This window comes from Rhea pennata, chromosome 1, assembly GCF_028389875.1.
Source record: "Rhea pennata isolate bPtePen1 chromosome 1, bPtePen1.pri, whole genome shotgun sequence".
Taxonomy (NCBI): domain Eukaryota; kingdom Metazoa; phylum Chordata; class Aves; order Rheiformes; family Rheidae; genus Rhea; species Rhea pennata.
The window spans coordinates 46,185,700-46,202,909 of NC_084663.1; the positions used below are offsets into that span (position 1 = coordinate 46,185,700).

The following is a 17,210-nucleotide window of genomic DNA, read 5'->3' on the forward strand; positions in this document are numbered from 1 at the left end:
TTATAATGATAAATATTTCTAAGATTGAGGAGTTCTAAGCTAACATGTTGATGGAAACTCTTAAATTCCTAATATAGAAAGTAAAATATCTTTAAATATACTCTATGTTTGGCTTTCTAGTGTCATAAACAGTTACATTCCATTACATTTTTTCTTTTTTTTTTTTTTTGAATGTTATGACCATAAAATGGATGTCTTGCATAAATAATCTGATGCAAATCTGATCAAAACATACATCAATTCAAATTGTGACCTGTAATAGGAATTAGTATGTTTGGCTTTAGAGCCACAAATGATGTTGCCATGCTATCTGTCTCTCTTTCACTCCTTCTCTTTTCTTTTTTCCTGTAAAATAATTTCAGCATAAGTTTTAAGAACATGTTTTATTCAAATCCTGGTGCAGACATTTCAAAGATTTGATATTCCTCCAGATTACAAGATCTGAAAGAGTACTTTCTCTATAAACCTTACTTCGGAAATACCAGCACTGATTTTGTGTGTGGGAGGTAAATTATTACATACTTGGAAAGTTTCAGAGAAATTAGAATCTTAGCATTTCAGAAGGTTTGTGCATTTTATTTTCACCTTACCTCCCAATGTGGAATATATTTGATCAACTACTGCTTTTGGGTGAATGACAGGAACTTAAGCTGGCATTGTCCCATAGCAAACTTAATGCATTTTGTCTCTGTCCAAATATTAGCATTAGACAATGGAACATTGATTTGTACAGCACTGAGTAAATGACTGAAAAGTCATTTTACTCTTCCCTATCAAATACGTAAAATGTATTCTTGCACATAGAAGTATCTCCTAATTATTCTTTCTTTTTCTTCAACCTCAGTTGCGTCATTTTGAAGGACAAAATTGATCAAAAATTTACAGACATGAATTCAACACCACAATTTTGATTGCTGACTAACTAAAGCAGTGATCAGGTCATTTTTTCTTTCTTCTATTTTCCTTTTCAATAAAATCCACATTGCCTTTCTCATTCAATGAGGTTAAAGTATATAACCGTAACTGTATGTTTAATTCCAATGTTAAATGGCAGCTTAGTACTTTGAAGAAATAACTTAGTTTTGTGAATATTGCTATGACACTTATGTGCATTAACAGTAGTCTACATAACTCTAAATTTAATGTTTTTAATGATACAAAATCAACCAGTTTAACCAAACAGCAGAATTTTATCTTGTTTTTTAGCTTATTCTTTAGACAAGGGAATCTCATTTATTAGAGGGTGGAAACTTTTGTTTAATCAGTGTCCCTACTCTTACTTTTTTTTTTTTTTTTTGTCTCATCTCTGATTTATTTTTAACTGACCGTATCAACCTATTCTTATAGTACCTTTATTACTCCTCCACTGTTCAATTAGCAAAAAAAAATGAAATAAACAGCTCCATGTGTGGTGGCTTCCTGTAGACACCTCAGGTGAAACATGTCTTTAGGCTTATAAACGAAGTCAGAAAAGTGTTGTAAGTCTTAGGAAATGACACGATATGAAATGCTTATATTACTGTGAAGGAAGATGTAGAAGATAAATGAGAAATACAGTTGTATTTACGTAAATGTGGAGTAAAGGAAGTGGTAACAGCACAGAAAATTGCCAAAGTTGGATAAAGTGGAAGGAACAGTGTTTAATGCTGCCTTGAAGTTAGTGCCACGAAAGTGAAGCTTATAAAGAAACTCAAAGGGAAATGCACCATGTTCAAAAGAAGAATATAGAAGACCTAAGCAACTGTGCTTTATATGCAATGGTGTTTGCAGTATACCTGTATGGTCAGATGGTTGCAATGGAAGGGATTAAATAATTAAGAAATATTAAGAGAAAAGCTTCACTGACAGTATTGCAATATGAATATATAGAGAGACCATTAAATGAGATATCTTAAAAATATACTATTGAAGATTAAGTAAGAGCTGGGTTTGCTTTAATGTGAGAAGCAGAACAATTTGAAAACAACCCTTAAACTATTGATAAATACTAATTACTCCTGATAAATGGTAGTGGTAGTGTATTGTACAGAGCCTAGAACAAGCAAGGAAATAGAAAGGAATGTGTGGGAAAGCCCAAGTATGAAATTTTGTTTTCCTTGAATTCGGAGACTGACATTTGTACATTTTCAGTGGTTTAGGAAGCTCGGTGTAAGGATTCAAGTTACGCATAGTCTGATGAAAAGAGGTCAAAGAGATAATACAAAAGGGACAAGCTGAAATGTGGTAAATACTGAAGTGGGGCAGATTAAGTAGATTCTATATTACTGGAACAGATCACTCAGAAATAGAGCATAATGTAAAAGATGACAAAGATAGAAATGAAAACAAGTAGAAAAGGGACAACCAAAAAAGCCAGACTGTGGTCTTAAGGCATTTTATTCTTAACTTTTTCAGTGTGATGGATAGCTGGTTTCCAGGAAGGAAGAGTGAGAGTGAAAACGAGGTCACGAATGGTTGCATCATGGAAAGGATATAATTATTAGAGCATATAGAATGAGTGTATTTAAGAAGAAGATGGGGCTGGCAGGTTTTACAGGTCATCACCTGATGCTTTCTTCTGAGAAAATTCTAACTAATCTTTTACTCATCTTGCACTGACTCAGATACTGTTTTAAATATTTCTCTCTATTTCATTCATTCTGGTCCCAGAGGTGCAAAATGATTTTGTCAAAACTTACTCAAACTGATTAACATGTTAATTAACTACAATTAACTTATAACAAGGTGGGTTTTGTTTTGTTTGCTTTGATTTGGTTTGGTTTCTTTAAGTATATTGGTATGTATTTGCTTGAGCTATTTGAAAAATCCAAATAACCTGAGTTGTACATAAAGAAACATCACATCTAGAGATGTGATAATACTAAGTAAAGAAAACTCTGCATCAGTAATTGCCACACTATGCTACCAGCTGTCTGGAAGTCTTATGTATATTCCTACCATATTCATTGAATACTTGTAAGCATGCTAAAAACCATTCCAAATACCATTCTTTTGCCAAAAAAAAATGTCTTGGGCATGTAGTGACTGCTATATAATACTTAGATGTGTTTAGTTACTTCTGACAAAATAGACTCCTGACAAATCACAGAATCACAGAATAGTTGAGGTTGGAAGAGCCCTCTGAAGACCATCCAATCCAAACCCCCTGTTCAAGAGCACATTGACACATTATTATTATGGACACATAGAGCACATTGGACAGGATTACATTCAGGTCAGGTGCTTTTTTTTTTTTTTTTTTTTTTTTTTTTTTTTTTTCTGAAGAAGAGAAAAAAATGCTCTAATTTCTCTTGCATTCTACTATGTTTCTGCTTTTTTATTATTGTTTTCTGGTCTATTCCCAAATTCTCCAGTTTCTTGCCTGGGTATCAATACGTTGTTACTCATGTTGTTCTTGCTTTCTGTTCTGCCTGTAGTAGATTATAACAGAAATAATGTCATTTTGTTTGTTGGACTTTAGATTTTGAATTTTGATTCTTTTTATTAATGTACATTAAAACAACTTTATAGATGACACAGGAGAAATTATAAAAATCCTCATGGGGTATATATAATTTTAATATTTATTCAGAGTATGTTTTTATAGGGTTTGTACACACAGAGACACACACACATTTTGAATATATATTACTAGACAGTAATATATACCAGAATACTGGCAGATAAGAAAAATTTCAATGAATTAATAGCTTTGACATGAATTTTATATCCAAGCTCAGCTGCTTAGTTCTTATATTTAGAGCACCACTTCCAGAATACATATTGAGAAAATTAACTCTGGTCACAGATTTTTTATATTAAGAAAGGAAAACTTAGACTGCTGAAGAAATTCCAAGCCCTCCTTTTACATTGTAGGTCTTAGTATTCTTAGTTTCTGACTTTATTTGTGTTATATTTTGTATGAAGCAAGTTTTGAAGTGAATTGAACTGTAAAAGGTTGACTACAATATAAGCTTCTTCACAGTTCTCTGTTTCAAGAAATATATGTCAACTTAGAACTTTGATTTTCCTATCTACAAGTAGATTTGAACAAAATCCCTGTGTTTGATTGGGTTCCTGAGCATCTCTGTACATAAATCAGCAAAGTGTTCAGTAGCTAACTGCGATTCAGAATAATCAGAACTGATATTTGCTGGGCATAGACTCTACAAAAATGAAATTCAGAATCTGAAACATTGCTCTGAATGTAGGCAATTGTATAGCCATCTTCCTTCTTTTGTATAATGCCTTGCAGTTAAGAACATTTGCCTTGGCAGAGGAAAACATGGGTTTGAGGTACTCTTTAGCCTGCTGGGATTTGATTCTCCAGTTCTACAATCCAGGCTATTTTCTTTGGGTGTGTTTCAATCCACTTTTTAAAGCTGACCTCTACAGCCAAGGGCATAAGATGCATCAGTCTTGAAGAAAAACCTCAGAGAATACAACTGACTCATTCTAGAAGTTAAGGCACTTCACCAGAAGTAATCCATATATTCTTATCCCTTCTCCTTTAGCTAACTTTAACTAACAGAAATAACATTAATATTTTAAACTGAAAATGACCTGCTCCTTCAGCATATGCCCAGCAAACAGAGTCTGACAGACTGAGAATAATATTTTTATATATCCTTAAAGTCCCTTAGCCATAAAATAAACAGGTAAAATTCTCAGCAAAGGCAATTTCTTATGAGTCTGCACATTGAACTAAGAAAAGAATATATTATTTTCCTAAAATATTAAATTCCAGGCACATTTCAGGTACCTGAGAAAATTAAGGTGGGTCTTTGAATAAGTTCTCTCTACTTAGATGCCAAAATTCTCTAGGGAAATGACAGTAAGTGCCTCAAAAAACTTTTTGTTGAATCTGCTTAAGTGTGCAGGTTGTGGGTGGATGATTATTTGGCAACACCTAAAACTCATTACTATATTAATACCAAATGTAAGTGTATTCTAATCTTAAAACATTAAAGTGTGCATGTCATGTAAGAAAAAGTTGAAAAGATTGAAATCTTAGAAGTGATAATCTAATGAGTGTATGATACTTTAAATACTTCTGAGATTAATTTGGTTTTCTATAGGATTGTGCCTTCTTTGATGTGTTCCTTTTTTCTTTGATATCCATGAGTTGTCTGGGTTTAACAATTAAAGATTATAGGTCTGATCCATTTCAAAGATGCAGAATGCTTACAGCTCTTAAGAACTTCTGTGGAATCTGTGAGTGTTAGTACTCGTACAAAATCAGGTCCAGGTTTTAAAAAGCCCAGAGCCCTAATTTAGGAAAGCTATCAAGCAAATGCATGTTAATGATGCTGATATACTATATCCTGAAACACATGATGTTCATAACTGGAATAAGAAAGGGAATATGCTGTGATTTAAATATATTATTAATTAATTTTAATATAGTATTTTTCATCAGAAATAAAAAGAGAGATATTGCTATTAAAATGTGAGACTATTGATATGTCCCAAATAAGAAAATAGAATACAGTTTTCTCAGCATTATTAAACAAATCAGTGAACAACATGTACATACTTGAGAAAAAGCCACTATTAGCAATGATATGGAACAAGAATACTGTTTAATGGCATAGATGATTTTAAGAAAAAAAAAGATCTGATTCATTTTGTGCACTTATGTATTTATCTTGATCTCTTCCTCATTTTCAATAATGATATGCAGAAGTGTTCTGAATAAAACTGGTAATGTTCCATAGCAAAAGTCAGAAATTCAAAATACAACTAAAGTGCATTATTAACAACAATTTTGGAAACATAACCTGCCAAGTTAAAAGTAATTTCTTTTTATTACAAGTTTTAACATAGCTTATTGCATATGCAACCTCTTTTGACCAAACCCACGTATTAAGATGTAAAGTTCTGACAGTGGTTTTAAATCCCTACATTGATTTCCTTTTTAATGGAGGAAAAGGATATAAAGTTATTCGTTAATACATAATTGTCACTGATCCTTTTACTGGGGAGAAACAGTTCTTCTGAAAATGATGGGTGAGAGAGATGGGACCAGCTTTTCTGTAAATATGAGCATGCTCTGCTCATTGGAGAGCATAGGCTAAAAGGTAGAAGGTCCTGTCTCCAAGACTGTCTTACGAAGTTATGTGGAATATTTCTTACTCCTGTTATATAGATCAGTGTCTTCTTCATGTGAAGCATTATGAGAGTACCAGAGTAGTTGCAAATGTAGAACCTGTCACTTTTCAAGATTTAAAGGTCAGAAACCTGTGCTCCTGAATTAGGAATAGATGAAAAGAATATCATAAACTTAGAAGAAGAAATGGCTCCCACTTTAATCAAGGAAAAGGTGGCCAGTTCTGTAATTAACATTATTTATATTTTAATGATTCAGTAATGATTCAGTAGTTGACCGCTTGTACTTTTTATTCAGGCCTCACAACCTCATTTCAGAAGACACGATGACTCTCCATCCAAGCTTTTAATTTTTTGTCTTCTGAAAAGTGTATACAGTGGCTGGGAGGGACAGGAGAGTTCTTTACATCAACTGAGGACAGATTTCTCTGCCTAATTTTTAGGCTGTCAATTACTAGCAAGAGACTATGCTATAATCTCATATATATGATGATATTCTGGACTGAGAAGCCTGCCTAATTTTAATAGGTTAATAATGTGTTAGGCAGCTAAACACATTCAGCCTAAGGAATAGATTTGAATTGAATAGGAATTCTCTATACCCAGATAAATGGGGAGCACAACCAAAAGCATTTAAAATTATGAGAAAAGAAGCCATGATACCTTAACAATATTCCCTTAAAGTAAAATTGGTAAAATTGAAGTGAGGGGCTGGACAACAAAAACTACATTTCACAACTTATACCAAGGAAATTATAATATTTGCAGAAGAAAAAGTTTAAAAAATACTACAGATAATTATAAAAACCTGTGACAAAGTTGAGTTTGCGAATAGCCTGTGACTACAGCTTATATTGTCAAAAATATTAATGAAGATTAAGGCTTAAAATAAAGAGTGTGAGGAAACCATTCACCTCAGAGGCAGTGCTAGTTCCCCCAATACAGTTATGGATAGTTAAATCATTAATAGTGGACAAACAGACTCAGTAAAAAGTAGAGTGACTTCTGTGGTTCAACTGTAAAATAATTTTGTAAAGGATAGGTAAGCTACTGCGGTTTACTAAGCAGCTTCTAGTAGTGGCTGAATTCCAGTAAAAAGTTTCAGTAAGAGACGGGAAAGTCCACAAGGACAAAAAGAATAGACAGTAAGAGGGAAGATAATTCCAAGTATGAAATGTGATTAGAGAGAAAAGCAAAATTACAGAAGTTTTTTTATGTCTCATAAAAGCCAAGTCAAAGGTGCCAAAAAGACATCACCTATAAAATGAATATATAAGAGTAGAAAACAAGAACGGTTACTCTACCCTTGTTACTGTCTCTGTGTCACAGTAATGATTCTTCTGCAAAGTCTTCCAATTTTCTGGCATGTTCTTTCTCATGCTTCAAAATATATCTGATATCCACCAGAACAGTCTCCAGTACCGAAGACTCTCCCAGATCTCACAGTTTTTGTCATAGTGTCAGTATTCTGTCCTCTATCTTTGGCTCTCTTTCATAGTCCAAAAGTATGTACTGATTAGTGATATTAATGTATGCAATTACTTTGAAATCCATTGTCACAAGCTGCAATTAAAGTGTCTTCATAAATTCTGTTACTGAAAGATAGATCAGAAGAATAGGAGTGCCATGTGTCCACTCTTAAATACAATGATGAATTTTTTATCTCATTGACTGGTAAATAGAATTATAAATATAAATTAATGTGTATTTTTAGGCATAGAGATAGTACATTTTAATAGCATTTCAATGTTTGGAGGTTCTATAACAAGTAATTTATATTTAATATATATTTCCAGTATGAAAAAGTAACATTATGAAGAAGAATCTTCTTTCTCAAAAAATACTTTTATTCAGAAGACAAATATTTAAACTTAAAGAAAATAAACTATATAATTCAAAATTAATTTAAAATAACTTCTAAATATATCAGAAAAATAAAATAATTCACATTTTTTCAGCTTTTTAAATGAGATAATTGACTTTTATATGATGCAGTATGCTCAAAGTTTATCCAGAGAATCTTTCACAAACTTTTCTTTTAAAATAAAAATGAAAGACAAGAATATCTTTTTCCTCTCCAGATAAGAGAGAAGAATTTTCTCGGATGGATACTGCTTTAAATGATAAATTACTACGGAGAAAAGACTTTACATACCAATGGCTTCATACACAGGTTTGGGATTATGAAGCAGACAGTTCCAGAAATATGAAGTGGTGAGGTCATCTCCTTTAAATTAGATTTTTTTTTATTGTAAATGTATCTTGTAAAATGAAACCTAGGTTAATTATCTTAAAGCAAACATGATTTTGGAGCTAGCAGCCAATATACCAGGTTTCCGGGTCCCAAATAGAATACCCTTCAGAACTGGTTTAATCATTGTATAGATGCTTCTTCCACAGTGATAATGTACGGCTGTGCAATGCAAAATTTATGAATATTTGCATAACTTTACACTAGCAAGACAATGGTTTCTATATTATAAAGAGCATAGAAAAAAAGTACCTATTGTTCATATGTTTTATAGCTGCCTTGGTGTGTAATATGATTTTATGTAATTAGATAAACTGTAACATTATCTATCTTGTTAAATTTGATTAAGAAATTAAAAGGGAAAAAAAAGAAAGCCAACACTTTTTTAAATAGATAGTATGAATTTGTATTTTATTTTCAAAGCATAGACCCTACCCTTATATCTCTATCGTATTTTTTAGAAAATGTTCTAAAAACCCTCATTTTGCAGTAACTTGATTTTGGATGTTAAACAGGTAAAATCTCAGTGCAGTTAAATAAAAGGTTAATTTTATTCTCTAAACTAATATGAATGCATAGTCAGTAAATGTTGGTTGTAAATGCAGTGTAAGCCATTAATATCTTATTGAAGTCGTTAGTCGTCACAATGCTAAGCACCTGTAATAAAGCTGAGCAATGTGTCAACAGGCAATGAATTTAGTGTTAGTGTCTTAGATATATTTCTATGAAAATAAAATTAATTTGTGGATTGCATATTGTTATGTTTTATATGGAAAAATATTCTACATTTCAAAATTGTATCAATAACTGGAGGAAGTATATTGCAGCAAATGTTCCTTAGAAAATCTTTATCTGTCAGTTGTGTCAAATAATAGTGAAACATTCCAAATGGTATTTTTTTAAGGTGATTGTCATGGATTTTAATTTGAATGAAAATACTGCAAGAGAACATATAATATTTGAAAGTTAGAAAACGTGGTACCTTATAAAAGAATCTTTAAAATAATTTTACCAAGCTTCTGCAGATATGTGCAATGCACTGAAAGCTGTAATGACATGTGTTAAGATCTCACCTATGCAAGTAGCAAGACCTCCATTATCAGAACAGCTGATAAACTTATCTAACTGGAAATAGTTTTATTCCTACATAAAATAGTGAGTCAACTTATTTGATAGTATCTGATAACTATGAGCCTGAGTTATAGTCCCAGTAAGTTAATGGAAGCTCTTTCGTCCCTTTTCCATGAGTCAAGACCTGGGTAAAATTTATGTCAGTACATACAAACATGCATGTATTTTTATATTTATTGACATCTACAATTTGAAAATAGTGTTTTTAACACTAATTAATTAATAAACAATATTCATTGTTCTAATACTTTAAAACAAATCTTAACTGTGGGCTTATTTTAAATAGTCTTAATTAGCTGCCTTTGAGCAGAAGCATTTCTAGAAAAAGATTCTGTATATTTTAATGAACCCAGTATAGTGAAGTTTATTGAAATTTCCATTCTATATTTTTCACAGCAATCATTTTTTGCCTGTGTTAGATCCTGCGATATGCAATGGTAGACGTGTACAGCTTGTGGTAAGAACTTGTTTTTGTGTAGAATTTTGCAGAATTCAGCTAAGCCTTGATCATGTTTTCAAATGTATACTTAGTACAAAAACAAGCAGGAGCTTTCTTTAGTTGAATATAATTCTTTAATGTTGTCTTTATTTGACAATCAAATCAACCATTGATGGGGATCAGCAGAAATTTATGGACAGAAGAACCCATATTTATGTGTAAGGCATCGATTTCAAATCTGGTACTGATTTTTGTTTTTAGGACATCAAACGTTACGGGGTGTTTTTTAAAACTTGCACTGAACCTTTAAAAAAGCATTTGAAAAAGGTACTTCAGCAGCAATTACACTATTGACTGAGAACACATATAGAGTTTTTAAAAAATCTATATTTTCTGAAATGTATAATTCTACAGTTTGGTGGGAGGGGGAATATAAGCCATTTAACAATCTGAAGTTTTTCAGGATTAAAAGATTGTGTCAGAAATATCCCAAAGTTCCTATGATGGTGATTCATGTAGCGATGCCTGTAGGCCCACTTATTTCATATATGACTTGACATCTGATACCAAATTAGTAATATTCTTGCTGATATAATTATGTATGGTTAAAAAAAAGTGCAAAAACTTACAAACTACACCTAATTTAGCCTTATAAAAATTTTTAGTTATGACTGATCTGTATTTTCATTTGAATGTATACAGTGGGTACTTAATACTATTGCAATTGTCTACATATTTATATATTCCATGTGCCTATCTTTAGTTGAAGAAAAATTTAAATACACCAAGACTGCATTTTGTAGCAGTTATATAGATACAATGTTTTCAGTTTTGGATTTCAGTAGACAGTGAATGTAACACATTTCAGCATATGTGTATACGTATGTATAGATAAATATATATATATATATATATACTCTGTGTTTTTATAAAGTTTGACTACAGGTTTTTGTTGTTGTATTTGTTTACATTTCTCATTATTGAAAAAATATATTTGCTGAAATAATTGCTAAAATAATTTTACATACTGATGAGAATATGAAGTTATTGCACTGAATTACAAAGGGTCACTTAAGCTAAATTTGTTTAGAGAAAATCATGACTTTCCATCCCCCAAGCCCTCCAAAAAAGAGACATATTTTTCAATATTTCAGACTTCAAGTCTGGATGAAGAACAGGAACAAAGTCATAGATTTTTATACAAAATATAGGATGTTACCTAAAAGAGTTTTACACAGTTAGATAATCCCCCTCCTGATAAAATTATATATCCAGTTATGTATCTTGAGCATCTGGGTACTTTCTATCTTCTTCATTCCTTAGTTTCACCACCTATGCAATAGATACAAAAATGGGTGATCTCTTGATAAAACATTTCTAAAATTCATTACTGAAAAAGTGCTGTTAGAAGGTACTGTTCTTATTTTCTTGAAGTCAACTTTTGTCTAAGATTTTTCTTTGGAGCGTGCTGTATGACCAATTCTTAGGTTTCTTTTAAAGTTGAGTATCTGCAGTCATGAACTAGGCTACTCTTCGGGTTTTGATGCAGCAGCCTGAGTAGTTGTTTGTTAGGTAGAGTCTAAAACAGTAATTGTTCTAATTTGAGCAAATCATAATCTAATAATATTATCTAGAAATACATATTATGTAATTATCAGTAAACATATGTGCATAGGTAGATTGTGAGTGATATACAATAAGCAGTTTTGTCCACAAAATACTGCAGCAGTCCCACAACAGTATTATGTGGTGTGCCCACATAACTGGCAGTGTTACAGGATTGTCACAGCTTGCGCCACATAATTACATAGCTGTTCCACATGAACCTAATACTGAGAAAAATGCAATGGAAGATCAGATAATAGAAAAAGGAATAAAATATATCTCTACTATGGATTGCAATATTATATAGTCAATGAAATGTGGTTTGTACGCATAAATCACTGGAGAACTATATTTTAAAATGTATATTTGGTTTCTTACATTTTGACTGATGAAATGTGAACATACTCCTGATGCTTTTGCAAAGTAATTCAGCTAAAAACTATAAAAAAAAGTTAACATTTTGCAATAATCAATATCAAAAAGCAGGAAAATCTCTGGCAATCAGAAAGGGGAAAATATGCATTCAAAGAAAAAAAATGGAACAGGAAAACATTTCTTGGCAGTTCTAGCAAAAATACTTTAGTAATATATCATATACTCATTTGTAGAGTTTTATGGTGCATAATAAAATTCTTGATTTGTACTGGTTATGTATTTATTTCTTTATCTTCATTTGAAAATGAGTTTCCAAAACCTGTATTCTGACAGTGCTAGATTAATATGGTTTTCTAAATTATGCACATTCCAAGAATTGAAGACTTTCATTTTAGCTGATATGTGATGGTATTTTAATAGTTGCATATTAACATTACAATTTCAGCCCTTCTGATTGGGGAATGAACTGTGTTTACAAACCTGCATTAAGTCTAAGACCTTAATTGGTTAATCTTGATAATTTTGCTTAATGCTACGACGTAAGTGCTTAGGAAGACATGCTGACTCGGCTGAAACTGAGTACTTTAAATTAAATATAATTTTGCTGAATTACAGGTATATTTACTTTAAGATACCTAAGTTGTTAACCACTTCATTACTGATCAGCATCTCCAAATTATTAAGCAATAGTTTGAATTTGAAAACATTTTTTACATTCAGAAGGTAACAAAACAATTCAGCATAGGAATAGACAAGTATTCAGATTCAGATTTGCATTTGAGGCGAACATTGCTCCTAAATGACATTAATTTCCAATTAATTAGAAAAAAGAATAAAGCTAAGGGCAAAATAACCAAAGAGCTAAATATAATGATCGCTACAGATGAAGGTCCAAGACTGCACTCTTTAAAGAAGTGTACTAGTATTATAAACTACTTCCAATGTTTTTTGGCTCTAATCTCAAAGGAAAAGCTTTAATTTGCTTCAGAGGGCTTTCACTCAGGTTTTTTATAAACTTGAAATTAAATTTTCTCCAGTAACTAATACAACTTTAAATATTACTTTGACTATAATTGTGTGGAAACAATTTTCTTTATTTGAATGAATATAACAAATATTTTTAAGTCAGAAAATCAGACAGACCTACTGAAATCTAGCATATGATACAGTATAATTTTGTCTGCAAGATGATGAATCTTCAGAATCTATGATGGTAGGAATTGGGTAATACTTCTATAGAAAAGATTGTTGTGTAAAATATGGCCTTCTGTGTCTTTGGAAATTGTGACATTAGAAAAATTTTTGCTCTTTTGAGAAAAGATTGGATGGAAATACGAATTATTTAACCAATTCCTTTGTTTTGAATTTCTCTGAGCATCACAGTGATTGCATTATTTCTACTAGAGAAAGACTATGGGCTTTATATTTAAAGACTTTGAGCAAACTTAAATGGACTGTAAATAAGAAGGCTGAAAATAAGTAGAATTGGTGAGACAAAACTGTCACTCCTTTCAAATTTTTTTTTAATATTGCCTTGGAAGAGAAAATAGATTATTAAAGTTAACAGCAATAATAGAGCCTGCAATCTGTGCAAAACAAAATTTAAAAATCATGGTCATTAAACATAAAAAGCAGGCATCAGGAAACAAGGGATAAACTTTCTGTGCTGACACAAATGGTACACAGTCACTAAGGAAGAGCATAAACAAAACCGCTGTATCTTTGGAGCTGGTGATTTGAAAATGACATGAACTTTTAAATGAATTTTACATTAAACAGTGACTGGAAAAACGCAAAGAAATGAAACAGGTCTCCATTTCATCTGAGTCCCCTAAGTGAAATTGGACTACAAAGCAATCTTCCTGCTTGTCTGCAGCGGTGCATTGCTTCTCCTGGTACAAGGAGCCACTACGAACAGGAAGTCTGGAGATCGTCTCCTCCAGAGTAGCCTCCAACTTTCTGGTAATGGCATTTTCCTGAGAAAAGGGAGCAGCAGGCTTTGACTGCTTGAGGAAGGCTTTCGATTCCTGGTTGAGCAGTCTAGCTGCTAGGATATTAAATAAAATAATGTCTCAGTGACATTACTACCAGCATTGCTTGTTCTTTTTTTTCTTCTTCTTTTTTTTTTTTTTTTTTTCTTTTTGTAAAAAAAGTGAACTTAGCTAGACACCAGGATTATGAAAGGAATTTGGGGCTTTTCATCCCAAGTAGAGGGAGGACTTGTTCTGCATCTTGGACTCCACTTCTGAAGTTCCAGAGACTAGACAATTTAAATATACCCCTACGTTCAGTACTTCCAGCTGATTAGCTCTATGCAGGGGGTTTTGTAGATTGCTCTTCTGCAAAGCTTTATTTTTCCCCATGACTGTGACCAGCCCTCAGTATCTAATCAACAGTATAGTTAGATAGCTGCTTCTGGTGTTGAATAGCTTTTCATTTCAAGGTAAGGGAGCTCTTGCTGAGCAAATATGAAGTAATTTCTACAAAAATAACAATCTGCCATTTACAATGTGTGGTATCTTCCAGGTCAGTCTTTCTAGCCTTTACCCTAACACTTTCACAAAATCTGGACAGATTGCTAAAATGAAAGATGTTTTTCACTTCTATTCTGAGATAATAAGTTCAGGTAAAACATCTAATGCCAAAATGTACCACCACAGCATATTAGAAGATTATAATTAATGTAATGCTTTTACCTAAAGTATAATTTAAATGCTTTCTGATGGATATGGTTAAGTAGTGAACAACAAAAAGATTAAATTACTTACTGGATCCTTGACTGATTGAACTGATACGTGTCCTGGATAAAACATAAATATTGCAGAAAATAATCCAATATGACATCTCTGGCATTCAACTATAGCTTAAATTATAGACTGGTCAGTAAATGATCTTAAGCTGTTTAAGGTTTCATCAGCTGTCTGCAAGATTGATTTTCTTCAAAATTACTGTACTAAAATGTTTTCTTTTGTTGTTGCACTGACTCAGATCACAAACCACAATTTTGAAATCGGCTCTTATTTACAAAAATGCTTTGACATAGTGCATTTGTTCAGCCTAAGCAACAATAAAGGATTGTGGTATCATTTTGAAGAAGGTTGTTTGACAGACCCTGTTTGTTTATTTGGGGTAATGTGAGCTGCATTCAGAAAATGTTATATTTTGTTTCATGATTGTGTACATTCTCTCCCACTGCTCCCAGGCAAGCCCTGTAAGCAGAGAAGACACGGATTTAGACCTTGTTTCCATGACCAGTGGAAGTGCTTTGACTCAGGACAGAGAAAAAAATAATCAGCCACACAGACATTCAGCAAGATCGCCAAGTAAGTTGTGGGGTTTTTCAATATCAGTTTTAAAGATCATTAAAATGCTTTGGTGGAACTGAGTGTTCTTGGAATCCCTAATAACACGTGCTACCTCTTTTTAGGTTTCTTTCTTATCTGAAATCTTTCCATACATTTTCTACAGTTCTGTTTAGAAACTGCATCATTAATACCTTTATTATTTTATTAATTATCTGTTTTTTTTCTTGTAATTTTAACCCACAGGAGATCCCTTGTGATGTATATTAAATCTTCTGATGGTTGATTTTTTACAAGATTATTATTTTTCCCCTCTCTGAATTATAAAACAGAATATTTTACTCTAAAAGCATTTTTTTATGTTCTCTCTCCACATTTTACCAAAAGAAATTTCTAAAATACATCTTTTATTAACAGAATACCAGAAGAGATATCCTAATCAAGCCACAGATTTCAATCATGTTGATTACAAAGCATGATGTAGTACATTTTTACTATGAACTTATTTACTTTAACTCAGCAGCAGAGAATCCTTTTTAAGCAGTATGTTGTTACCACTCTTTGAGAGCATATAAATTAACAAAAGAATGAAAAAATGAAAAGCTCATATAAAGGTAGCATTTTAACTTACATGTTGTATTTTGTGTAATCTTCCTCAGGAAATTTTTAACATATTTATAGTATTATATACTATATTTTGTATGTCATTTTTATATAAAATGGATTTTGCAAATAAATACAACTTCAAAACTGCAAAATGTACATTCTTAAAAATATATGCAGTGTTAAATAACAGGCAAAATTATTCAAATTCTTAAAACTATACAAGCAGTGAATTTTCTTGAAATGCTTTATGTCAAAATAGAAAACAGGTTATTTGACAAATAGTATATAATTACTAGGTCTGCTTATTTTGATTAGAATTATATGTGTACTGACTTTACAGTTTAAGTTAAAATTGAATTAAAATTTAAGTATATATAAAATACATAAAAATATTTATCTCCATTTCATGACATATTTTTAAAAGACTTTTTTTAATAAAGAATTATTTGTATTATTTTAGTCCACCACAGTAAAAGTGAATACAGTGTTGTCAGTGCTTATTCACCTAATTCTTATTCCTAAAATTAAGTTAGATAAAGGCTGAAGTCCTAGAATAAGGTAGATGCATCCATGAAGAGAGAATATGATTCTTTCTGCCTGTCTACTATCTTAGAAAGGAATGAATTGCATCCTGAACGTTCCTGTTTCTCTCCATTGGCTGCTGATGAAGTCCCACCATTTAAATTAAATTATTCAGTTCCCGAATTTAGGTGAAACAGATCTGAGCTACTAATGTCAATGGCAAAATTTTCATTGTATTCATATATTCAGAATAGGATGAATGCATAAATCTTGAATAATTAAGTTAAATAGCGTATGTTACATTAATATCAACATATAATTGCTGTCTGTATTGTAACCTACACTACACTGCCACTGAGAAAAATAAACAAGAATAAGCTCTTTCTTTGGAGATGGCCCTGTAAGACTTGCCCTAGTAAGAAGCTTGAGTATGATGAAGAAAACAAGTGCTATTGTATTATACCTTTATAAAGAAGAGAATAGAAAAGGACCAGGAAAGAACAATCAATGGGAATATTCATATGTGTGAGAGATAGAGAGAGGGTTTACTGTGTCTAGTAATATATGTATATTACAGCAAAATACTTATCTGCTATAGCATATTTACACATTCATTCTCTTTTCAGTGGTACAGGAACTCAGGGGAAAAAAAAAGGTTCAAAGTAATGTCTTATGTTTTTCTATACATGTTTCTACATGTGCATCTATAAAAAGTTATTCATCATGATTTTCAGAAGATTAAACAGTGGTGATACATTAAATTGTAATGCATGTTATATTTAAAACTAAACCTCACCATTATCTGTATAGAATTTATATTCAGTATATAGATGTGCTTATCTTATTAGGTCAATTTGCCAAATACTGTTGTTTTTCAATAATTTACAGCAAA

The 17,210-nt window shown here is 31.8% G+C and overlaps 1 protein-coding gene across 1 annotated transcript in view; it reads left to right on the forward strand.

Annotated features, from left to right (window-relative positions):
- Positions 1-17,210, forward strand: part of LRRIQ1 (leucine rich repeats and IQ motif containing 1) — a 118,725-nt gene that overhangs the window by 88,844 nt on the left and 12,671 nt on the right. The window contains exons 23-25 of the mRNA XM_062568124.1: positions 8,169-8,301; positions 9,866-9,926; positions 15,091-15,211. Of these exons, the coding sequence (XP_062424108.1) occupies positions 8,169-8,301; positions 9,866-9,926; positions 15,091-15,211 (315 nt within the window). The remainder of the gene's footprint in view (positions 1-8,168; positions 8,302-9,865; positions 9,927-15,090; positions 15,212-17,210) is intronic.